This window comes from Ursus americanus, chromosome 35 (assembly GCF_024610735.1).
Source record: "Ursus americanus isolate L20-20 chromosome 35, mUrsAme1.1.p, whole genome shotgun sequence".
NCBI lineage: Eukaryota > Metazoa > Chordata > Mammalia > Carnivora > Ursidae > Ursus > Ursus americanus.
The window spans coordinates 14,215,615-14,241,565 of NC_142161.1; the positions used below are offsets into that span (position 1 = coordinate 14,215,615).

The window sequence follows — 25,951 nt, forward strand, 5'->3', positions numbered from 1 at the left end:
AGTAATAATAAATTAAGGAAAGAAAAGTCAAAATAAAAAATCTGGCTGCAAGGGTGAAAGCAGGGAAATTAGGAGACTCGCATAATCCGGGCAAGGTGATTTTAGCCTCGAAGGGCGGCATCATCTGCCACGCCAAAAAGTCTCATTTTGGCCTAAGGATTCTTTTGAACTGAAGGCATTTAAAAACCAGCAGGTCGTTAGGCGGTTCGCAGCCGCCTACGTGGTGCGCAATCCAGTGGGTTCCCCGCCTCCGCTCCGCAAGGCCTCGGGCGCCCAACCCGCGCGTGGGCTTCGCCAACGCCCCTCCTCCCCCTCTTACCCGCTCCCCGGCCACGGACCGGCGTCGTCCCCACCCGCAGGAAGGGGCGCCGGGAGGGGAACACGAGGCCACGGGTGGGAGCCCGGGCCCAGGCATCTGGGCCATCGCGCCCCGCGGCCGCCGAGCGCACGGCACGCGCTGCCCCGAGCGGAACGGGCGCCGCGGCGGCGCGGGCTCGGCTCGGCTCTGCTCTGGGAGGGCTTGCGGGCGCGCCGGGGCCCGCCGGCCGGCCGGCACGCCCGCGCCGTGGCCTCCGTCATTTCAAGAAAAAGTCATGACCCGGGTCCGCCGGCGCGCACCCTTCGATAGCTCAGCTGGTAGAGCGGAGGACTGTAGGCCGGAGAGGCGCGGACATCCTTAGGTCGCTGGTTCGAGTCCGGCTCGAAGGAAGTGCCCGACGCTTTTGCGCCGCCCGCGAAGCCACGGCCCCCCCAGCGCCCAGCCCCGCCTCTGCCCGGCCCAGGCCCCCCGCCCCCGCCGGCCCCGCGGCGGGAAAACCCTCACCGACCGCCTACCGACCGGGCTGCCGGGGCGCTGCGGCCCGGGGAGCACCCCTGCGCCTTCCCGCCGCGCTGGGCCGCCACCTGGCCTTCGGCGCTCCCCCTGCGCGCAGCTCCCGCCTGCCTCGTCTCGGCGCCTCAGCGTCCCACGCCCTCTGCGCTTGTTTTCCCCCCGCGGCTCCCGCTCCACACAAGCAGGTGGGCCAAGAGGCTCTGCCCTCCGCGAGCCCTCGAGGCTGACACACGCGTACGGGTCATCCCACGGGGCAGGGGCCACCGTGGCCTCCTTCATGACAACCCTCCCTCTCGAGCTGGGTCTCGGTCTCGGTCTCCTGCCCTGCCTCCGGGGACGGTCGCTGCTTCTGTCTCTCCGCGTTGAAGTCTGTCTGTCTGTCTCCTCCTTGTCTGTCTTTCACGGGGCCTATAAACATACAGATTTACAGAGACAGAAGAGCCTCTTCCGCGACCAGCTTCCTCTACTCGTGGGACAGAACTGTCACGCTGAGGTTTTCCAAGCCGTCGCCAATCGCGCGCTTGCATCGAGGCTGACGTTGGCAGAAGCGAAATGCAGCAGGGGCCTCCATGGCCTGACCAGGCTGGATGAGAACTTGGCAGGCGCGTTCAGGGTTCCGTCAGGGTGAGGACGGGCTGTGGCCCGAGTACACTTGCGTTTTCCCGCGCCTTCGCACCTGTTCTGGTAGCCACGGGAGGGCTGGTGTTCCTGCCGCGAGAGCGGCGATTGCTCACACTCGGTACAAGCCACCTACCTACGTCGCTGGGGGTGCGGTAAAGCCACCCAACGGATCCCAGATTCTCCGCCTTCATCTGATGGGGGGAGACAGAAATAGATGAAATATTTCCATCCTGCCCATTTTCTGGCCGCTGACCGCGGGGTCTCCACCTGTAGAAACGGGTGGGGGCGGGGGGAGGGAGATTGGCAGCAAAATCGCAGACTTAGAGCTCAGAGAGAGCCCGAGAGCCCGAGAGAGTCGGGGCAATGAGGGCTGAAGGCAGGACGCAGAAGAGCGGGGGTAGGGGTAGGGGTCGGGCGGGCCGCCGCCAGCTGCCATCGTGGACGGGCACGCGAACTCCCCTCCTTACACAGGCGGCTGGCCTGTGGGTCCTGACCAGCTGGCTGACTTCGCGCTGGGCCCTTAGGCTAAATTGGCAGGGCCTGAAGAGGAAGAGAGCACCCAGGAGAAAATGGGCTCCACCTTGGGGCAGAGCCAGGGTGTTGCGGGGGAGGAGTGTGGGTGCAGAGAAGAACGCCAGGGAACCGGCCTCCTTGTTCTCCTCCTTCCTGTGGAAGGAGACTCCGGAGACAGGAAGTACAGGTGGAGTGCATCACAGAGGGGACTGGTGGTGGCACCGCAATGGGAGTGTGGCCCCCGGGAGCCTCAGGGACCCAGCCACGGCCACCCCTGACCTCGGAGCCCGGGGGCTCCTTCTCGGTGTTGCTTCTGCCTCTCAAACTGGAGACTTGTGTTTCCCCGCACGTCTTCCTCCCCTGGCAAGCTCCTCTTGGTTCTCTCCCCAACCCGGTCTCAGTCCCACCGTCCCACTGCGAACTGAGATGGACTGAGCCAGACTCTCCACGGGTTCAGGAGGCCCTGCCAGGGAAGTCCAACAGGCGACGACCTTCAGGAAGATGCGATTGCTCTGAAGCCACAGAGAAACCCCAGCCTCTAAGGTCACCACCTACAGGAACCAAGGATTCAACCTTAAGACCTTCATTGGGTGTGGCCCCTGAGGAGATGTGGAGGTGTGGCATCCCTGGGGACCTAGCTTTGGCGCTGTGGGGAAACGGCAGGGTGAGGGGTGGAGGGGGGCAGTGGGTTTTGGTGGCCAGCAAAGGCAAGCGCGGGCCCCGGCATGGCCGACCCTTGCTGCCTGGGGCGCCATGGAGAGCAGCAGGGGGCTTCCGAGGTACCGCCCCCCCCCCATCCTTGAGAGCGCAGAGGCGCCTGCCACCCAGTCGGAAGGTGGCGACACACTCAGTCAAGGGAAGGCTCTGCACCTGCGGCTTGTTGGGCCTCTGTGGGACTCTCAGTGGGTGGGGTGAGTGGTCTTGGGCACGCACTCGATGGGATCCGGAAGGTTTGTTACCATACACGGAGCCAGGGCGAGGAGTCCAACCCGGGCGCTGGTGTTCTCTCCCTTTGACTCCACGGCCTCTCCAGGAACTCGAAGAATATTGACTTGTTCCAGGAATCCAGGTCGGTGGGAAAAGGAAGGTCAAGGGAGCCGAGTCACCAGCATGGCCCTCGTGGCTGGGTCTCCGACGGCCTCATCAAGCCCTGGAACGCCTAGCTGTGCCAAAAAGTAAAGCAACGTGCGGCGACCGACGTGGACATGTCAGGCACACAAGGGCCAGTTCGAAAGGCTTCGCGCTGGCCAAATCAAGGTAACGATAATAATGGATTATAATCCACGGAATAAAATAGGCACAGGGCCTTAATGCAATGACACACCAGTATCCGTGAACAGGAAGCACCAAATCTTGGTCTTCAAATAAAATAAAAAGTAAAAGCAACCAGGGCTCCTTGGAGACCCACCTAGCTGCTTCTTGGGGGTCTTCATTTTACTATGTGGTCTCCTATGTACATGTAAAAATCTGTATGCTTTCCTCCTGTTATTCTGGGTTTTGTCCATTTAAATCTCAGGTCCTGCTGGAGACCCTGAAGGATAAAAATAAATTCCGTCTGCCCTACAGCTTGACCCCGGGGTGAAGCAAGGGATGAACAAGAGAGGCCGGCGTGTGAGAAAAATAAGGTGCATACCCCTGACTTGGCTTTTTCTGATGTCTGTCAAATGATCCCATTCTTCTAAAGTGAGAAGGAGGTGAAGGAGGCTAGATGGGAGGCTGAGGGTGTAGACTAGCGGATCCTCTCCCTGGGCTCAGGGACCGTTTTTTACAGCTCTCACTGAGGGGCTCAAGCAAAGGATGTTCCGAGACACGGGGCTGATGAAACCGAACAGACAGTGTTTCCCACTCTGTGATTTCTCTGTAGGGAGGACACAGCGTTAGCAATCTTACCTGGACTCAGAGCTAGAATCTGGAAGCTGCCTGGAATCTACTTTGTAAAGCCTGAGGTCAATAAGTTAATTCATTAAATATATTGGAAGGCTATTATATAGCCAGGGGCTAGTCTAGCCAAGTATGCATGGAGTAGTCAACAAAACAGACAAGAATCCCAGCCCTCGGGGAACTCACGTCCCAGTGGGTAAAGTTAGAAAAGTATAATGCATCACCTGTTAGATCAGTGCTTCACAAACTTTGATGTCCATAGAATCAACCGGGACTCTTATTAAGCCGCTGATTATGTTTTGGTAGATGGTGCAAAGCTGAGGCCTAAGATGCCTCCTTTTTGTGAGGGAGGGGGAGAATATCAGGCAGGTTCCACGGAGCCCCTGAGACCACGACCTGAACACTGAAACCAAGAGTCTGAGGCTTCATCCACTGAGCCACCCAGGTGCCCCTAAGATGCTGCATTCTTAACCACGCCCCCACGGGACCAGGTGACGCTGAAATTGCTGGCCAGTGGACCACACTAACCAAAGTGATAAATCCTTCAAAAATAGGTGCACCTGGGTGGCTCAGTGGTTAAGCATTTGCCTCTGTCTCAGGTCATGACCCTCCCATCCGGGGATCAGGGATCGAGGCCTGCGTTGGGCTCCCTGCTCAGTGGAGAGTCTGTTTCTCCCTCTCTCCCTCTCCCTCTGACTGTCGGTCTCTCTGCTTGTCCTCTCTCTGTCCAATAAAGTAAAATCCTGAAAATAATTTAGCAGGAAAAAAGGTGGGTAGGAAGTAGTGTTAAAAAAGATTTTTTTTTTTAAGATTTTTATTTATTTGACAGAGACACAGCGAGAGAGAGGGGAACACAAACAGGGGGAGTGGGGGAGGGAGAAGCACGCTTCCTGCTAAGCTCGATCCCACGACCCCGGGATCACGACCTGAGCTGAAGGCGTCTAGACTGAGCCACCCACGTACCCCAAAAAAGGATTTTCTTTTTCAAAGCTATTTTGTTACTTGACAGCGAGAAAGCACAAGCAGCGGTAGCGGCAAAGAGTGAGAAAGAAGCGGAGCCCAACGCCGTGCTGGATCCCAGCACTTCTAGACCACGACCGGACTGCATAACCGCATAACCGATTGAGTCATGACGAAGGCACCCCTGAAAGCAGATTTATCGAAAAAGGCTTTGCCCCTCACGGAGCAAAAAGCCTTTTCAAAGGAGAACGTTTTGAAAACGCCATAATCCCGCAAAAACCAGACGCACGACGCTGACATAAGCAGCTAGAACAGAAACTGAAAAAGGGAGATCTTCCCAAACCGAAAACACTCTAATCAACACGGCACATTACCCCTTCCCCCTGCTACGACCCAAAAAACTTTCTACTACCCCCGTACGTGGTTATGGCCAGAACAACCATAAACCCGGACGTTCTGATATTTGTACTGAAAAAGATCAGGGGAAAGCGCGAACGCAGTCCCCCACTACCACAAATTATGCAGTCGAGTTTCCCACATTTGGGGAAATCGCAGGGGTCAGCACATCCGGAGTGCAATGGATAAGCCTCGCCCTGGGAAAACCACCTTCGTGATCATGGTATCTCCCCTGCCAGGTAAGTATGAGTTCCTCGCCCCGCCTCGACACGCACCCTCCCGCTCGCCCCGCTCCTTACTCACGGTCCCTTCCCTCCCGCCGCCGCCCCTCCACCCGCCCCCTGCACCACCCCCGCCCACACCTCTTCCAGCCGCACGACCGCCGCGGGCGCCTTCGCCGGCCCCACGCGGGACCCGCCGGCCTGGGCAGAGCGGGCCCGGCAGCCTCTGCGCGCCTGCTCCTCTACATACGCCACGCCCCCGTCGTGACGTCCTGGCGCTGGTCTTTCGCGCCCCTGCCGGATGAAAATAGACGACTCAGGAGACGTCTGCTCTGGTTTTTTTTCCTAGCTAAAATGAACTTTATAGTTTTGTTCTTTGTGGGTTTTGTCTTTCAAAGTAATCTCTACACCCAGGGTGAGCCTTGAACTCCACCCAGAGTCGCAGGCTGTACTCGGAGCCAGGCAGGTGCCCCACACTAGTTTGTAGCTTAAAATTAGATTGAGGCGTTTGATTTTTCTCACCATCTTTTTCTAACCTTTTCCCCAACGAGAAATCACAGTCTTGGGCTAGTCAGCCCTCCATGTGTTTCTACTTTTACTTCTTCTTTGGCTGGCCCGTGGCCTCAAGGTTTCCCTACCTATGACGCGTTAACTATGTTAAGTGAAGAAGATAAACTCCAAAAATATATGTAGTATGCTACCGTTTGGCCAGGAAAAATGTGAAAACAAAAAAAAATTAGCCAGTCTTGCAAAAAGAAACACAAAACTAATAAATAAACCAGAACTGATGGTAGTTCTGGGGAGGGGGATGTGAATGGAAGGAGAGAGTGATACTTTCCCGAGTCACTTTCTTTGTAATTCTGACTTCTGGAACTCTATTAACATTTTACGCATGTTTTTAAATTGCAGGGGAAAATCCCTAAAATTGAATATGAGCATAACTGAACCTAACTATCTCAGATGAATAGTGTGACCACACTGAAATGGAAAAAAAATAACCAACTGAAATGACTTTTGGATACAGTACATTGACTATAAACATCTTCGAGTCCAGACAAAAAGTGCAAACAAATACTGAGCCGTCCCGTAGTAGGTCTGTATTTCATAGCTACGTGGCTGTAGCAATTCTGTACTAATGTTGCACGTATGGCAGGATTGAGCTAATGAGTAAATGGACGTTGGGGAGTCAAGGTTCTCACTGCTGGAGAAAAGAGGTACAAATACGGAATGGTGGAGAGCAAGAGGGGAACCATGTGTGTTCAACGGAAAGTCGGAATTGAAGGCACCGGTATGGGCTCATTAAGAGACACAGATACGTGTAGGAAACATGTATTTTTTTACTTCTATCCCATGAAGGGGACTAGAAGCAAAGACAGTAGCATGAAGCATACCTACTGCCATGATATTGCTTTCTAAATGCCATTCTCCACTAAAAAGAAACAGGCCTCTTTGGAGAAATAAATAATTATCAGGAGTCAAGAAAAATACAAAATGGCCCCGGAACGTCTTGTGCCAGAAGATAAGGAAATGCTCCAAAAATGTTATGGACACATCGAAAGGACACAGTAGCCATCCTGCACCGGATCTTAGCCAAAAGGCCGAGAAGCAATCCACAGTAGCCACCCTAACGGGGCCTTCATAGGCCCAATCTGAGAACGTTGAACATCAAAATAGATTTTAAGACGCTTATGGGTTACAAACAACCAAATAAAATAACAAGCGTGAGTTCATATTGATAGTACATAGGGAAGGAGGGAAAGTTCTTTCTTACAATACAGTGCCAACTACTAAATGAAGAACGAATGACGGGATTAGAAAATCGACGTTTGTCCATTATGATGCAAGAGTCATCAATGGACGCTAAAAACTTTTGTGTTGGGGGCGCCTGGGTGGCTCAGACGGTGTCCGGCTCTTGGTTTCGGCTCGGGTCACGATCTCATGGGCGACGATATCAAGCCCCCCCCCCCCATTGGCTCCCACACTCAGGGGGAGTCTGCTTGAAGATTCTCTTCCTCTGCCCCTCCCCCACTTGCTTGTGGTGGGCAAGCAGACTCCCCGCTGAGTGCGGAGCCCGATGGGGGGATCGATCCCAGGACCCTGAGGGGGGCGGCCTTTGCTGACACTTCACCGACTGAGCCACCCAGGCACCCCTAAGTAATCGATGTCAATACTGCCAACAATTGAACAAACCGACTTCACGTGCCTCCAGACGTGATGCCCAGAGGAGGACACTGTTTTAATTTGCTGGGTCCGTCGTCATAAAATACCACAAATGAGGTGGCTTAAAAGAACAGAAATGTGTTCTCTCACAGCTCTGGAAGCTAGGGGTCCAAAAGCAAGGTGCCAGCGGGGCCATGCTCTCCCGGACTTTGAGTAGACTCTTTCCTCGCCTTTTCCTAGCTTCTGGAGGAGACAGTCGGTCCTTGGCTTGCCGCTACGTCACTACAATCTCTGCTTCTGTCATCACAGAGTGATCTGTCTGCAAGCATCTTTACAGGGCACGTTCCTCTCACAAAGGAAAGCAGTCACATGGCATCAGGGCCTACTCCAGTGACATCACCCTCACTGGATGGCACCTGCAAAGATCATATTTCCGAATAAGGTCACGTTCGTAGGTAGCAGGGCTTAGGACTTCAACATATTTTGGGGAGGGACGTGAGCCAACCCATAACAGACACAATATCATTTATGTGGACTTCATTGTCAGAAATGCATACCTGAGGGGCACCTGCGTGTCTCAGTCGGTTAAGCGTCTGCCTTCGGCTCAGGTCATCATCTTAGGGTCCTGGCATCAAGCCCTGCATCGGGCTGCCTGCTCAGCGGGGAGGCTGTTTCTCCCTCTTGCTCTCCCTCTGTGCTCTCTCTCCTTCTCTCAAATAAACAAATAAAATCTAAAAAAAAAAAAAAATGCATACCTGAATGTACTTAAGACAACTCAAGAACTGAAGAACGTTCTACAAAATAACTGGCCTGTTGTCTTAAAAAAATGCCTAGTAATGAAATGCGAAGGATCACCTGGGAGCTATTTCAGATTAAAGTGGGTTAAAGAGACACGACAACTGACTGCAACCTGTGATTTTGTATTTTCCTTTGCTATAAAGGACGTTATTGGGACAATTGATGGAAACGGAATAATGCCTGTGATCGTATTGTATCAATGTGAATTTCTTGGTTTTGATAATTTTCCTAGTTTCAATCAAAAAGGATGCTATACTACGTTTCCTGGAGTCTTTCTGCTGCTAGAACCTCAGGGAAGCCTTGGCTGACCCTACGATCTCTAGTCCTGTCTCTTGCCTCGCTTTGCTCCAGAGCAGCGATTCCCCCCCAGGGACATACAACAGTTCAATCATTTTGCTCATATCTGGAGAAGTTATTCACATTTTACCTCCACTTGATATCCAGAAAGCATCTTCTCGGATAGAAGACAAGACAAACTCTAGGCAGCCTGAAAGAGGTAACCTAACCCCGCAGGATGGAAATGTAACATTTCTGTTCATTTGGTTTTCAGAGACCGTTCAACACCCTCCCCAGTGCACACATCGTACTCTCTGAATGGACTATGGACTCCTTGCCCTGCTGCCCTCTGTTCAAATGTTCTTGCAGTGTTGCGAGGTTAGGTTACTACATAACCCGAAAGGTCATAATGAGGGTTAAAACAATTTTAAGTTGGTGACAAAACTCTCATCTTGGTATTTAACGTTTAGTTGACTCTCTTGCGTATTGCGTGGAATTTTTGCTGAAAGGAAGGTGAGACCAAACCCGAGTCCTGACTCACCCACTCCCAGCGGGGCCTTCAATTTCTGGGCGCCTCGGGACCCCGTCTTCTCTGGTCTCCCAGGTCCCGACTCCTCGCCCGCCCGCCCCCCCCCCCCCCGCCTCCCCGCCTCCTCGCCTCCTCGCCGCCCAGGCATCCGCGGTCTCCGCGGGGACTGGGACATCGGGTGTCCGGATTGCGAGACGGGGCTCTGGGGACGTCACGACAAGGGCGTGGCGTATGTAGAGGAGCAGGCGCGCAGAGGCTGCCGGGCCCGCTCTGCCCGGGCCGGCGGGTCCCGCGTGGGGCCGGGCGAAGGCGGCCGCGGCGGTCGTGCGGCTGGAAGAGGTGTGGGCGGGGGTGGTGCAGGGGGCGGGTGGAGGGGCGGCGGCGGGAGGGAAGCGACCGTGAGTAAGGAGCGGGGCGAGCGCGAGGGTGCGTGTCGAGGCGGGGCGAGGAACTCATACTTACCTGGCAGGGGAGATACCATGATCACGAAGGTGGTTTTCTCAGGGCGAGGCTTATCCATTGCACTCCGGATGTGCTGACCCCTGCGATTTCCCCAAATGTGGGAAACTCGACTGCATAATTTGTGGTAGTGGGGGACTGCGTTCGCGCTTTCCCCTGGTTTTTTAGTCGTTAAAAGCAGACTGCTTAGTAATTTGTGCCTAGTGTTGATCGTTTATTTTTTCTGCCGCTCTTTGTGTTTAAGCCGCGGCTTGGCTTATTACTTCGTCGTCGTTACCGTGATGCTTTCTATCCGGTAAAGCATTCTATTCTATTTTGGGCTGGGGCAACCAGGGATGTGCCGTTGTGCCGCAACGGCTTTTTTTGGTTTGTGTGGGGGAGCGTTAGGTGCACACGTTTCTTCAGGTGGTTCTGTGGCGGCTTGGGGGTGATGTAAAATTCAAATACAGCTTCGGTTGGTGGCTTGTAAAACTTTGCACCACTCCAATCCCCCACAGCAGTCTTCCTCGTAAGCCGACCAGCTTTGTCTTACACTACTGTGTCACTCCGTTTTATGCACGGTGCTCCTCTTCAAAAAGATCACTTTGAGCTCAACTTCTATAGTTTTGCTACAGAAAATTAATATTGTATAAGCTTTTTCCAAACTAGGTGCAGACATTTCGCCCAGTCTCTAAGACTTACTGGCCTGTCTGACCGTCTTTTTTCTTTTCCCCTCCTTCTTTCAAAATTTCATTTCCATTAACACATCATGTGTTAGTGGTTTCAGGGGTACTGTGCTTTCTCAGTCTTACATGATACCCACTGCTCATTACGTCACACGTTCTCTAAATGTCCAACCTCCACTTACCCCCTTCCCTCCACCCCCTCGCAGTTTGTTTCTTACCGTTCTCTTTTGGTTTGTCCCCCTCTCCGGTATCGTTTTATTTTTCCCTCCCTTCCCCTATGATAGTTTTGTTTCTTAAATTCCACGTATCAGTGAGATCATAGGATTGTCTTTCTCTGATTTATTTCACTTAGCATACCTTCTAATTCCATCCACGTCATTGCAAATGGCGAGCTTTCATTTTCTTGATGGCTGCGTAGTATTCCATTGTACATACATACCACATCTTCTTTATCCATTCATCTGTTGATGGACACCTGGGCTCTTCCCATAGTTTGGCTGTTGTGGACATTGCTGCTATAAACTTTCGGGTGCCAGGTGCCCCTTCGGGTCACTACGTTCGTCTCTTCCGGGTAAATACCCAGTAGTGCAATCGCTGTGACCCACTTTCTTTTGCTATTTCCTTTCTTGCCATCTCCCAGGCTCACCGCATAAACCCCACAACCTCCGTTCCCCTGGTTCCCACCCCACCGTTCACACCCTGGGTCACTCCCACTGCCTGGTCGCTCTCTTCCCCTCAGAGCCTATGTCCCCTGTGGGAAGCCCTCTACTACCCATGCAGGGCTTTGTCTCGGCTACTGGGCGTCCTCCTGTTTCTCCTTTGTGTCCTCCAGGCATAGGACAGCCAATAAATGTTTAATGAATGCCGCCGCCGCTCAAGAGCAGTGAGGCCAAGGCTGGCTGTGTGGTTTTTTTTTTTTTTTTTTTTTTTTTAAATCAGGACCTAGCAGTGAACTGTGGAATGTTTCCATTGTTCTGGAGGTACACTTAGAATCTGTCCTAAAGTATGTCCTTGAGGGAGCAACATCCGTTCTTTATCTTGTGTTTGGTGAGCAGGCCCTTGCATAGTGTAGGAACTCATTTGTATGTGTGTTTATTAAGCACCCTCCCACACATGCTCTACCGTGTGACTGCTGCTGCCAGTCTACCCCTGCCCCAACACACACTGTAAAAATGTAAACCGGGGACCGAGGGATGTACGGGGCAGAGGGAGAGGAAGAATCTTTTTTTTAAAGATTTTATTCGAGAGAGCGAGCGAGCACAAGAGCACGAGCAAGGGGCAGGGGAGAGGGAGAAGCAGGCTCCCCCGCTGAGCAGGAAGCCCGATGTGGGGCTCGATCTCAGGACCCTGAGATCTTGACCTGAGCCGAAGGCAGAAGCTTAACGACTGAGCCATCCAGGCGCCCCGTGTACTTACTATTTCTTAGCATTTACACAGCATCTTCACATTTCCAAAGCACTGTACCAATGTTTATTAATCCTCACAACACCCCTGTGAGGTAGGTCAATATGTCCTTTGTAGTAGAGAAACTGAGGCAGACAGAGGTCAAGTGCACCTGCCTGAGGCCACAAGGGCAGCCAGTGAAGGGACTGCACCCGAATCCAGAAGCTGGGGCTCTCTGTCCCATGTTCACACACTGGAGAGCATCGCACGGGCATATTTTCAACAGTGAAGGAGACATGGAGGACAAAACACAGAGTTTTCTCAGGCAACAGAAAAATCAAGTTCAAACGGCATCAGGGAACATCAGTGAAAGAAACATTAACCAGCACACCAGTAAGGCAAGAGAACATGCAAGGCTGGAATCATGGTGACTACCCTTAAGACCTAGACCAGGGTTTGGGAAAATGTAAACGAGGGGTGACCAACCTAAATACCTGTGGTTTCCAACTGGAAGAAAAATCAGACCATGAAAAAAAAGCAAACCACACAACCTAATTTTAAATTAGAAATGACCTGATGTTAATTTACATTAAAAAGGCCAATGATATTTGGAATTACTGACCTGATGTTAATTTACATTAAAAAGGCCAATGATATTTGGAACTACTGACAATTACTATCCTTTTTGTACCCTTTTTATTCCAAATATTCCAGTTGTCCCCCCACCCACAAATGCTGCTCCCTACGGCCCTCTCTCTACATACCAATTTCTTCACTAGTATAACAATCAAGTGGACTCTGTGGCACGTCGCATGGTTCGTTGGCTGAGCTAGAGATGGAACTCAGGAAACCGTAACAGACCATTCTGTCTGCTCCTGTGTTTTAGAAAATGGCTGTTTCCAACCTGCCTCTGCCCAATTCCATTTCTATGAAAGGCTAAATGCACACAGAGAAGCAGTTCATTCTTTTGTAAAGGGACTGGCGAACTTGGTCCAATATGCCATTTAAAAAAAGAAAAAAAGAAAGACTAAGATCTGCACTGTAAAGCATAAGAAAGGAGTAGATTTATTATAGCTACTCCAAATTTTAGAGTGATACAATGACCACAGAGTTAAAAACTATCACTGTTATCACTGTTTATTTGAGAATAGTTGGTTTAGTCTACAAGTTTAAGGCAAACATACTAATGCATTTGCTTTTCATCAGAAATCATACTTATAAAGATTACATAAAGTCTGTCCCAAAACTTCTAAGAAATCGTTCATTAATTAAAAATAAGTCTGATTAAGATGCTTTACCAGGATACATGAATGAACTAAGGTGGTATACAATGCTGCTTAAAAACAAAGTTCAAAAAAAGGTAATTGCAATCTTTATCTTGTTTGAACAATGTATTTTTAAAAGGGTTAAACTTTAGAAAGTACTTAAAAGTAAATAAGACTGGCAGCCATAAGGAATACTAGTCATAAAATAAACACAGTTACAGAGGCTACTGAAAAAAAGACTGAACTTTGGGCTTCGGGAGAGGAGACGCGCACGGTGAGGGACAACTGTTGCAGGGAGCGCACGGGTGCAGGGGTGCGGCATCCCACCGCACACACTGGCAGAACCCATGGACGGCGCTGCTCCGTGGTTTCTCAGAAAAAAGGAGAGTAGATGCACTTCGTAGCTGTTTCTTTTGTTTCCAGTGAGCAGTAAATGCTTAATATCATTAAGAAAACAAAAATAAAATCTGAAGGAAGGCAGCCCTTTTTAACCGAAGGTGGAGTGTGGCTTATGTGTCTCCATTTAACACTGCCAAGCAGTTCTGCAGCAACTGTAGGTTACCCTAAACAGGAAGGGAGAACAAATTATGAAGCTCAGAGAGCTTGGAAGAATTGTACTGAAAATATACAGCACCAGAAGTCACGTAACTTTAAATTTCTTAAGACACCAGAATTTTGGTAACAGCTACTCATTATACAGAAATAACCGTGAAAGACATAAAACTACATACTTTGTTTCATGTACAATATTTTCCACATACCAGATTCTTCAGTAAATTTCCATCTAGACCAATATTATTGTTTTGAGTTGCCTAGCATGATTGAACGAGAGAGAAAAATATGTTCTTTGTGTCCCAGTTAAACTACTGAACATTAAAAAAAGAAAAAAAAAGATTTATTTATTTATTTTGAGAGAGAGCAGGGGGAGGGGCAGAGGGCGAGGGCGAGAGAATCTCAAGCAGACTCCCTGCTGAGCACAGAGGCCCACACAGGGGTTGATCCCATGACCTGAGATTATGACCTGAGCCCAAACCAAGAGCCAGACATTCAACCAACCGAGCCACCTAGGTGCCCCTGAACATTTCTGACTGTAAGACAGGTTCTTATCACTGTACTTTAGCCATTAAAATGTGTATTACATTACATGATCATGTAATATGTAACACATATTACGTAATTAATATAATGTATATCTTAATGACTAAAGGGATAAGCTATAGCAATCTTTAGAAAAACAGTAATAAGAGGGGCACCTGGGTGGCTCAGTCGGTAAAGTGACCAACTCTTGATTTCGACTCGGGTCGTGATCTTGTGGTTGTGAGATCAAGCCCTGCAGGGTTCATGCTGGGTGTGGAGTCTGCTTAAGATTCTCTCTCTCCCTCTCTGCCCCTCCCCACCCTCATGATCTCTCTCTCTCTCTCTCTCAAAAAAAAAAAAAAAAAAAGTAATAAGATCACATACAAAAGTAGTCTATAAAACGCAGACCTGTGTAGCCATCTGTAAAACATGTGAACTGGCCTCCAGATTCAGGTATGTGTAAGGACAAATGTAAACGTACAGGTTACATCAACTTATAAATGGGGGTGAAGGAAAACGTCTTCCTCAGAGTAGAAAACCAACTAAAACGTGTACAATGATGGAATCAGAAAATGACCATTTGGCAGCCATCACAGTAATGGACTCAGGCAAAGTCATGACTGGATGCTAAAAATAATATAAGGCTGAAATGCTTATACTGTGATCATGAGGCACCTGCAGCTACAGAACATTTAAATTTCTTTTTCCCCCTAATAGATTTATTTTTTTATGTATGTACGTATGTATGTATGTGAGAGAGAGAGAGCGCGCGAGAGAGACCATAAGTGGGGGGCGGGGAGACGGAGAAGCAGGCTTCCAGCCGAGCAGGGAGCCCGATGTGGGGCTCGATCCCAGCAACCTGGGATCATGACCTGAGTCGAAGGCAGACACTCAACGGAAGGAGCCACCCAGGTGCCCTTGCAGACATCACTTTAACCAAATGATCAAGATTATACACTGCCGGTAAGAGAGCTAATCACCAGCATGTATCTCCTGACAGGATGTAATAAGGTCTGAGCAACACTTCTGTGGTGTTCCTGCCACAAGTGGAGAATCTGAACTCAGTAATTAGACAAACCCAAATTGAGGGAGATCTTATAGACCTGCCTGTGCTTTTAATAGGGTCCAATGTTATGAAATACAAAGATTCAGGAACTTTCCAGATTCAGGAAGTCTAAAAAGACGTGGGGGGAGAGAGTAGTCTGGCTGGCTTAGTCGGTAGAGCATGTGACTTTTTTTTTTTTTTAACTTTTAAAAGATTTTATTCATTTATTTGACAGAGAGAGAGAATGAGTACAAGCTGGGGGAGTGGCAGGCAGAGGGAGAAGCGGACTCCCTACTGAGCAAAGAGCCCAACACAGCCGATCTCAGGACCCTGAGATCATGACCTGAGCCGAAGGCAGACTCTTAACCAACTGAGCCACCCGCAGATGTCCCCCTTTTCTTTTAAAATAACCATTTAAAAATATGAACGCCATTCCTGGCTCACAGGTAATACATACATAGGCTGTAATTTGCAAACCCCTCCTTAATTTATTAACAAAATCCTTGATAGTTTATAGCCTCTTCAAAAAGAACAAAAATAGTGAACATTAGAAACCAACACAGTTGCAGTAAGAATAAATCATGCCAGCTTTATCAAAACATTTTCTTTTGAGAAGGTTATTAGACCAGGAAATCATAACATGTATTTTGATTTTAATGAGGAATTTGATACTTCTTATATCCATCATGGATAAAGTGGAGAAAAAATTGTTGATGACAGTATAAATAGGTGAATTCATAATTATCCAAAAACTGTAACCAAAAAATATTAATTAATAAGTTATTATCAATTAGTACAGAAAGAAACAAAGGGAACTAAAAATTTAGCTTTTTGGGTTCTATGTACTTTCACAATTAGATGACCAAATGTTGATTCCTTTGGTCCTGATCAATCTTTCCCTTTTTTTTTTTTAATAATATTTATTTTGTTATATTAGTCACCATACAGTACATCCCCAGTTCTTGATGCAATGTTCCATGATTTATTACTTGCATATAACACCCAGTGCACCATGCAATACCTGCTCTCCTTAATACCCATTGCCGGCGTCCTTTTTTTTTTTTTTTTTTTTTAAAGATTTTATTTATTTATTTGACAGAGAGAGACAGCCAGCTAGAGAGGGAACACAAGCAGGGGGAGTGGGAGAGGAAGAAGCAGGCTCCCAGCGGAGAAGCCTGATGTGGGGCTCGATCCCAGAACTCCGGGATCACGCCCTGAGCCGAAGGCAGACGCTTAACGACTGCGCCACCCAGGCGCCCCCCCCCCCCGCTTTTTTTTTAAAGTAGGCTCCACACCCAGTGTGGAACCCAACTCAGGGCTTGAACTCATGACCCTGAAATCAAGACCTGAGCTGAGATTTGGAGTTGGACATTTAACCCACTGAGCCACCCAGGCACCCCCGATCAATTTAAATTAAAACTTAGGGGCACCTGGGTGGCTCAATCGGTTGAGCATCGGCCTTCGGCTCGGGTCTTGATCCCAGGATCCCAGGATTGAGCCCCACTCTGGGCTCCCCAGGGAGTCTGCTTCTCCCTTTGCCCCTCCACCCCCGCCACTGCTCATGCTCTCTCTCTTGAATAAAAATCTTTAAAAATTTTTTTGAAAAAAAAATTAAAAAATTAAAAGATAAGGACATACAAGGGAAATTCATAATTACAAATGTCTATCACTTGGGAGTAATAACCACTCTAATAGTCTAATAGTCTATATGATCAAATTAAAGTTTCCAAAAGATCTCACACCAGGCTAAAACTAGCAAGCTAAAATTTAACAGACACGAATATGGTCTACAATTACATTTTAAAACTTAAATGCTCAATAAATGAAGAAGTTCTAGAAACCTGTTGCACAACAATGTGAATATACTTAACACTGCTCAACTGCACACTTAAAAATGGTTAAAAAGTGCCGTGTGTTTTATACCACAAACACGAAAACAATTACCATCCAGGCGTCCCCAAAGCTTTATCTTTCTATTAACTACAAGAAAGGGCTTAATTTGAAGTAAACACCATAAAAAACCCTGGAAGAAGGATGTTTATTTCCTAAAACCAAGTTATTTTGAAGCAGTAAAATAATCTTCAAAAATTATAATTCCAATTGTAATTAATTCTAATTCAGGAATACTTCTTATAGTATGACTGTAGAAGGAAATTATCACTAAAGAATTATTATCAATTCCATAATGGACTCATTCCTTTTTTTTTTTTTTTTAATAAAGTAATCTCTATGCCCAACATGGGGCTCAAACTCATGAACCTGAGATCAAGAGTCACATCTCTCCCAACTGAGCCAGCCAGGCACCCCATAATGGACTCATTTCTAAATTATTAAAAGTCACTTAAGTTATTAAACCTTTAATATGACAATACCTTTGCATGCTTCAGTTCCAATTCTGCCAGTTCCACTAAATTTTTTCTGAATGCAGCAACTCTTCTTGTCTTAAAATCTATAAGTTCTGTGAACAAAAGAAATCAGGATTAACTATTTAACTTATATATTAGTTCAAACTATACCTTATGATTAAAGGGTAAGGTAACAGTACCTTGTTTTGCAGATTCAGATATTTTTTCAAATTTCTGACAACATAATTGTTGGGATGTTTCAGCCTGCAGAACATCTTTATTTTTTGCTCTTGCTTTATCCAGTGCTTTATTAGCATTTTCATAATCCACTAGTGATCTAGATCTTCGATACAGGAGATCCTATAAAACAGATGCTTCACAATAATATACACCGCATGTTTCTTTTTTTTTTTTCCCCAAAGATTTTTATTTATTTGACAGAGAGAGATCGCCAGCGAGAGGGGGAACACAAGCAGGGGGAGTGGGAGAGGAACAAGCAGGCTCCCAGCGGAGGAGCCCGATGTGGGGCTCGATCCCAGGACTCTAGGATCACGCCCTGAGCCGACGGCAGACGCTTAACGACTGAGCCACCCAGGCGCCCCAACGCTGCATGTTTCTAATAGTTACCCGCAACTACCACTACCCCACCGCCCCCATCATCATCAGAGCGACATTTAAACCATGAATACCACACATGCCAACTACTCTTCTAAATGGTTTTTGTAGCAGCTTTACTGAGATATATTCACATACATATAATATATTCAAAGTGCACAATTCAACAGTTTTTAGTATGTTTGAAGAATTGTATAACCATCACCACAATCAATTTTAGAACAATTTTGTCACCCAAAAGGAAACCCCATATCCATCAGCGATCAGTCTTCATTTCTTCTCATGCCCCCAACCCCACAACCACCAATCTGCTGTCTCTATAGATTTGCCTTTTCTGGACATTTCATTAAAAAAAAAAAAAAAAAAAAAAAAGGAATCATATAATATATGGCCTTTTCTGTCTCGCTTTCTTAGCATAAGGTTTCAAGTTCATTCACGTTATCGTGTGAACCAGTACCTCATTCTATTGCTAAATAATACTTCACTCTATAGACATTTGGTTTGTTTCCACATTTTGCCTATTATAAATAATGCTGTTATGAACATTTGTGTATAAGTTTTTGTGTGAACATGTTTTCCTTTCTCTTTCATAGGACTGGAATTGGAGGGTCACTTGGTAATTCTACGTTGGACCTTTTGAGAAACTGCCAGAGTGTTTTTTGTTTTTTTTTTTAAAGATTTATTTATTTGACAGAGATAGAGACAGCCAGCGAGAGAGGGAACACAAGCAGGGGGAGTGGGAGAGGAAGAAGCAGGCTCATAGCAGAGGAGCCTGATGTGGGGCTCGATCCCATAACGCCGGGATCACGCCCTGAGCCGAAGGCAGACGCTTAACTACTGTACCACCCAGGCGCCCCTGCCAGAGTGTTTTCTGAAGCAGCTGCACCATTTTACCTTTCCAATGACACTGTATGAAGGTTCTAATTTCTCCACATCCTTGGCCACACTTATCTTTTTGATTAAAGCACCGAGTGGGTCTGATTTGCATTTCCCTGATAGCTACTGTCGCTGAGCATCTTTTTCCTATTCATTGGCCATTTGTATATTTTCTTTGGAGAAAGGTTTATTCAAGTCCTTTGCCCATTTTTTAATGGGTTTATTTGTCTTTTTATTGAATTATAAGAGTTCTTTATATTTCTGGATATCAGTTGCTTATCAGGGACTCATATGATTTGCAAATATTTTCTCCCAGTCTCTGAGCTGTCTTCCCACGTTCCTTCATAGTGTACTTTGACACACCCAAGTTTTTCATTTTAATGAAGTTCGTCCAATTTATCATTTTTTCTTCAGTTGCTGTGTTCCTGGTGTCTAAGAAACCAATGTCCAGAGGTCACAAAGATTTTTGTTTTTTTCTAAAAATGTTATAGTTCTTACATTTAGGTCTTTGATCGATTTTGAGCAAAAATTTTTTTTTTTAATTTATTTATTTATTTGACAGAGATAGAGACAGCCAGTGAGAGGGGGAACACAAGCAGGGGGAGTGGGAGAGGAAGAAGCAGGCTCATAGCAGAGGAGCCTGATGTGGGGCTCGATCCCATAACGCCGGGATCACGCCCTGAGCCGAAGGCAGACGCTCAACCGCTGTGCCACCCAGGTGCCCCTGAGCAAATTTTTATATATAGTATGAAGAAGGGGTCTAACTTTATTTTCATGTAATTATTCAGATGACACAGTACCATTTGTTGAAATGTCTATTCTTTTCCCCCCCAAACTGTCTTAGCACCTTTGTTAAGAATCAGTTGACTGCGGTGCCTGCGTGGCTCAGCTGGTCTGTCTTCAGCTCAGGTCATGATCCTGGGATCCTGGGACTGAGCCCCACAACAGGCTCCCTGCTCAGCAGAGTCTGCTTCTCCTCTCAGTCTGCCCCTCCCCCAATTTGTGCTCGCATCTGCTCTCTCTCTCAAATAAATACACAAATAAAATCTTAAAAAAAAAAAAAAAGAGAGAGAGAGAGAGAGGTGCCTGGGTGGCTCAGGTCATGATCTCAGGATCAGGCCCTGCATCAGGCTCCCTGCTCAGTGGAGAGTCTGTTTCTCCCTCTAACCTTCCCCCTCTTCTCATGCTCTCTCTCAAATAAATAAATAAAAATCTTAAAAAAAAAAAAAAAAAGCCAATGTGAAAAGGTCCAACTATATGACATTCTGGAAAAGGCAAATCTATGGAGATGTCAAAAAACAAAACAAAACAAAAAAAACCAACAGGGCTTAAGGGGAAGGAGGATGAATAGATGGAGCACAGAGGAGTTTTGGGGCAGTGAAAACTATTCTGTATGATACTTACAATGGTAGATAAGTATCATTACACATTTCTCCAAACAAAAAAGAATGTGTAACAATAAGAGTGAGCTCTAGCGTAAACTATGGTCTTTATTGTTTGGCTTCTTTCTTTTTTTTTTTTTTAAAGATTTTATTTATTTATTTGACAGAGAGGGAACACAAGCAGGGGGAGTGGGAGAGGGAGAGGGAGAAGCAGGCTTCCTGCTGAGCTTAACTTGGGGCTCCATCCCAGGACCCTGGGATCATGACCCGAGCCGAAGGCAGATGCTCAACTGACTGAGCCACCCAGGTGCCCCGGTTTGGCTTCTTTCACTCAGCAAAATTACTCTGAGATTCATCCATATTGTTGCATGCATCCATGGTTCATTCCTTTTTACTGCTGAGTAGGATTCCACTACATGTATATACCACAATTTGTTTATCCATTCACCTGTTGGTGGACATCTGGGCTGTTGCCGGTTTTTGGCTATTACAAATAAAGCTGCTGTGAACATCCGTGTGGACACCCGCTCTCAAATACCCAGGACTAGAACAACTGGATCACAAGACAGATGTATGTTTAATTTTTTTTTTTTAAAGATTTTATTTATTTATTCGACAGAGAGAAAGAGACAGCCAGCGAGAGAGGGAACACAAGCAGGGGGAGTGGTAGAGGAAGAAGCAGGCTCATAGCAGAGGAGCCCGATGTGGGGCTCGATCCCACAATGCCGGGATCATGCCCTGAGCCGAAGGCAGACGCCTAACCGCTGTGCCACCCAGGCGCCCCATATGTTTAATTTTTTAAGAAATTATAAAACTTTTCCAAAGTATTGTATCATATTCCAAATAACAGGGTGTGAAAGTTGCTATAATTTTTGTCAAAATTTTTCATTTTAGGCAAATTCTCATTAAGGGGCGCCTGTGGTGAGGGGCGCCTGAGTGGCTCAGTTGGTTAAGTGGCTGACTCTCAATTTGGGCTCAGGCCATGATCTCAGGGTCCTGGGATTTAACCCCCATTGTTGGACTTCACGTTCAGTGGGGAGTCTGCCTGAGGATTCTCTCTCCCACTGCCTCCCCCAACATGCGTGCATGCACGCTTTCTCTAAAATAAATAAATAAATCTTATTGATTTACTTACTTATGTTCAAGTATAGTTGGCACACAATATTACATTAGTTTCAGCTGTACAACAGTGATCTGACAACTCTATGTTATACTGTGCTCACCACAAGTGTAGCTACCATCTGACACCATACAATGCTATTACACTGATTCCTATATTCCTTCTGCTGTATGTAGTTATAATTTTTGCAATTAAATTTCAATTCCTTCTTGTGGTCACTAAAAAATCTGGATTTACTTTTATTTATTTATTTATTTTTAAAGATTTTATTTATTTATGTGACAGAGAGACAGCCAGCGAGAGAGGGAACACAGCAGGGGGAGTGGGAGAGGAAGAAGCAGGCTCATAGCGGAGGAGCCCGATGCGGGACTCGATCCCGGTACGCCGGGATCACGCCCTGAGCCGAAGGCAGATGCTTTAACGACTGCGCTACCCAGGCGCCCCTGGATTTACTTTTAAAGCCATGTTCTAAAAAGTTATGTATTAACAACTACACATTATAATAAAATAATGAATTTAAAGTCTTTAAAGTGAGTAATTCATTTTATCCCTGCCTACCCAATGTAAATGGTTTATAAGACACAATCTGAGGGCACCTGAATGGCTCAGCCATTAAGCATCTGCCTTTGGCTCAGGTCATGATCCCGGGGTCCTGGGATGGAGCCCCATGTCAGGCTCCCTGCTCAGTGGGGAGCCTGCTTCTCTCTCTCCCTCTGCTCCTCCCCCTCTCGTGCTCTCTCTCTCTCAAATAAATAAATAAAATCTTAAAAAAAGATACAATCTGATAAAATAATTTGATATGGACAGTATATTTGCAAGTACCTACGTCCTCAAAGTTGAAAAGGTTACTTATAACTTTAAGTTTATTTCTTTATTTAAGTAATCTCTTCACTCAACATAGGGATTGAACTCACGACCCTGAGATCAAAAATCATATAGATTCTTCCAACTGAGCCAGCCAGGGACCTCTATAATTTTTTTTAAGTAAGCTCTATGCCCAACATGGGGCTTGAACTCATGACCCCGAGATCAAGAGTTGCGTGTTCTACTGACTAAGCCAGCCAAGTGCCCTAAGGGTTATTTATGGTTTGATAAGGAATGAAAAATTGGTGTTCAAAGCACCACTGATCACATGGGAATTTTCTGTACAATATATCGATTCATAAATTAACAATGAATTTAGAATATCTTTTTATTTTTTTTTAGAATATCTTTTTAAAGAAGATTTTGTTTATTTATTTTTACTTATTTATTTTAAGATTTATTTATTTATTTGAGAGTACAAGCAGGGGGAGCGGCAGAGGGAGAGGGAGAAGCAGTCTCCCCGCAGAGCAGGAAGCCCAACGTGGGGCTTGATCTCAGGACCCTGGGATCCTGACATGAGCTGAATGAAGGCAGATACTTAACTGACTGAGCCACTCAGGCATCCTGAATTTACAGTATCTGAGCCACTAAGTTTTTGTGTTTTTTCAGATGTTTCTGTTAAATATTTTTGGATAGTAAGAGTTTTAGTCTTGCATGTAGACAGACTTCCAAAAGAAAATCTGAGTTGCCTTAAAATAAAACATATCTTGGTTTTATAGCTCTCTCACCCACAATAGAGGACTTAGGAATCCTTCAGCTATACAGACTGTTATTTGGGGGGTTTTACTTTTTCTTTTATAAGCATTTTATCTAAATGAATATACCAAATTCATAAAAAAAAGTTCTCGATTATACTATATTGGAAATTTATAGAGGAAACTTTTATGTGGGGTTCCCTGACCAACAGTCTGTAAAAGGTGAACAAAAAATTCACACTTAAAAATCTAATTTAAAATCAAGAGATAATCATTAACAATCTTAAGTCTAAAGACCTCTAAAGAGATGGCTTTTTATAAAATAATCCATTTTAAAAAACAGCGAATGATCAAATTACCTTAGCAGCTTGAGATTCTCTTAAGTAATATTTTAAAAGGTCAGAAAGTTTGAGGTCCTCATCGGCAGACACTCGGGCTTCTATTTTCTGAAACGGGGAAAAATCCAGCATTTAATTAGCACTTATATTCCACAGCCAATGTTTTCTTTCATACTGTAAAAAAAATTGAAGTTATAAGTAACTACAGTATCCATTCCTATTTAACCTAAAAATGAACAGAAAAAAGAGTGAAATCAAATGAGATGAGTGAATTTATCGAGGCACTCTATTTGATTCAAGTTCTTGGCGATAATGAGTTTATCTTTAGGATCACTTATCTTTCTCTCTTGTTACATCATTTCAATGATATGTACACATGATTTTAAAGTGACAAAGGATGGGGCTCCTGGGTGGCTAAGCTCTTGATTTCGGCTCAGGTCATGATCTCAGGGTCCTGAGATAGAGCCCGCATTGGGCTCCACGCTGCACGTGGAACCTGTTTAAGATTCTCTCTCCCTCTCCCTCTGCCCCTCCTAAAAAAAATAAAGTGATAAAGGCTGATAACGGAAGACTAGGTAATTCAAATCAATCTTCCTACTGATAACCACCAGAAAACGTAGCCAAAACATTAACATAATGCGCCTGAAGACAGGAAAGAGTAATAAACAGATGTGGTTAGTTTGCACTGGGATAAAATGGGAAGCAGCTATGTCAGACTAAAAAGATGAAACTATTCAATTCAGTTTGGAGATACATACAGAAAATAAAAGAAAAAAGATGCATTATGTCAACCAAATACAATATAGGGACCTTGTCTGAATCCTAACTCAAATGATCTCCACTGTAAAGAGCCATCTGAGGCAATTGGGAGCATCTACGTACTCAATATTTGATGATATTAAGGGGAAATCATTGACAATTGAATTGACTATATTAAAATTTTTAACAAGTATTTGTTTTTAAGATTTTATCTGAGAGAGAGAGAAGATGAGTGGTGGGGAGGAGCAGAGGAAGAGGGAACAGCAGACTCTCCGCTGAGCAAGAAGCCCAATGCGGGGCCTGATCCCTCGACCTTGATCATGACCCGAGCCAAAGGCAGGTACTCAACCAACTGAGCCACCCAGGCACCCCTTGACTATATTAAAATTAATGCTTATCTTTTTAAAAAAGAGATATGCACAAAGGGCAGAAAAAATGAATATGGACTTTTTGGGAAAAAGCACTTTAAGCAATGCAGAAAATGTTAACATTCAGGAAATCTGGGTGACACATGCACAGGAATTCTTTGTACTATTCTTTTTTTAAAAAAATATTTTATTTATTCATTTGAGAGAGAGAGAGTGAGAGCGTTCATGAGTGGAGGGGAAAAGCAGAGGGAGAGGGAGAAGCAGACTCCCCACTGAGCAGTGAGCGTGATGTGGGACTCCATTCCAGGACCCCAGGATCATGACCTGAGCCAAAGGCAGACGCTTAATCATCTGAACCACCGGGGCTCCTCTCTTTTTACTATTCTATCAACTTTCCTGTAAGTCTGAAATTACTGTTGAAATAAAGTTAAAATTTAAAAACCCTACACATCCAGCAGAATAACTCAAATAAAAAAGATAACAAATACAAGCTTGTGCAGCAACCCGATGCTCCCATTTATTCCGGTGGGAATGTAAATTGGTACAATTGCTTTGGGAAACAATTTGGCACTACCTTTGAAAGCTTTTCACACAAAGACCTTAAGACCCCTAATTCTCCTCCTGGTTATACACACCCAACAGATATACATACTTATTTTCACCTGAAGATATGCAAGAATGGTCTTAGAAGTACTATCTGTAAACGGCCACAAACTAGAAACTCTCCAAACGCCTACCAACAGAGCAGATGAATAAATTTACGTATATTCTTGCAAAGGAAAGCTATACAGCAAGAAGAATTAAGGAGCTATACAAACATGCAAAAACATGGATGCATCTTACATACGTAATGCTGAGTAAATGAAACCAGACATACAAGAATACATATAACATAAAGCATTTATATAAAATATGACAACAAAATTGATCTCTGCTGTTAGAAGCAAAGATAGTGGTTACCCTTGCAGGAGGTAATGACTCAGCAGCTGAGAGGCGCAGGGCATCTGGGCTGCTGGTAAAAATTCTATTTCTTGATCTGGGTGTTCATTATATGGGTGTGTTAAATTTGTAAAAATTTCACTGAACTGTATACTTCTGATATGTGCTCTTTCCTGTATGTATAATGTACCTCAATAAAAAGAAAAAAACTTGAAGTTTCTTAAGAAATATTCCTTTATTATAGAGAAATAAACTTATGAAACTTTTTTTTTTTTTGAGACTTTGGTATCTTTATTTTAGCAAGTTCTCCGAGTGAATGAAACTTCTTAATCTAACAGATAAATGCACAAAGTATATTCAAAATTGATTTAGATAAATTTAGATAAACGGATTTAGATAAATCTAGGTCATATGCTAGATGGATGTCAGGTGCTTTTTTTTTTTTTTTTTTTAAAGATTTTTTATTTATTTATTAGACAGAGTTAGAGACAGCCAGCGAGAGAGGGAACACAAGCAGGGGGAGTGGGAGAGGAAGAAGCAGGCTCATAGTGGAGGAGCCTGATGCGGGG

The 25,951-nt window shown here is 45.8% G+C and overlaps 1 protein-coding gene, 1 long non-coding RNA gene and 3 other non-coding genes across 7 annotated transcripts in view; 2 read left to right on the forward strand and 3 right to left on the reverse strand.

The window, feature by feature from the left end:
* The first annotated feature begins 618 nt into the window (after nt 1–618).
* TRNAY-GUA (transfer RNA tyrosine (anticodon GUA)) lies at nt 619–708 on the forward strand. Its single transcript is given in 2 exon segments — nt 619–655; nt 673–708. It is a non-coding gene; the product is annotated as a tRNA-Tyr (tRNA).
* A 4,578-nt stretch (nt 709–5,286) lies between these two features.
* LOC123794369 (U1 spliceosomal RNA) lies at nt 5,287–5,450 on the reverse strand. Its single transcript, XR_006780186.1, has one exon. It is a non-coding gene; the product is annotated as a U1 spliceosomal RNA (small nuclear RNA).
* A 1,287-nt stretch (nt 5,451–6,737) lies between these two features.
* LOC148107115 (uncharacterized) lies at nt 6,738–9,289 on the reverse strand. The gene is made up of 3 exons (XR_015723011.1): nt 9,200–9,289; nt 8,142–8,315; nt 6,738–8,000 (listed from the first exon to the last, which is right to left on the reverse strand). It is a non-coding gene; the product is annotated as an uncharacterized LOC148107115 (long non-coding RNA).
* Nucleotides 9,290–9,641: 352 nt separating this feature from the next.
* LOC123794283 (U1 spliceosomal RNA) lies at nt 9,642–9,805 on the forward strand. The gene has a single exon (XR_006780169.2). It is a non-coding gene; the product is annotated as a U1 spliceosomal RNA (small nuclear RNA).
* Nucleotides 9,806–11,752: 1,947 nt separating this feature from the next.
* Nucleotides 11,753–25,951, reverse strand: part of SNX6 (sorting nexin 6) — a 53,841-nt gene continuing 39,642 nt past the window's right edge. For all 3 annotated transcript variants that reach the window (XM_045800165.2, XM_087859018.1, XM_045800176.2), the window contains exons 11-14: nt 23,338–23,424; nt 17,627–17,786; nt 17,454–17,539; nt 11,753–13,522 (exon numbers count right to left, since the gene is read on the reverse strand). In XM_045800165.2, the coding sequence (XP_045656121.2) occupies nt 13,469–13,522; nt 17,454–17,539; nt 17,627–17,786; nt 23,338–23,424 (387 nt within the window). In that variant the 3' untranslated portion in view covers nt 11,753–13,468. The remainder of the gene's footprint in view (nt 13,523–17,453; nt 17,540–17,626; nt 17,787–23,337; nt 23,425–25,951) is intronic.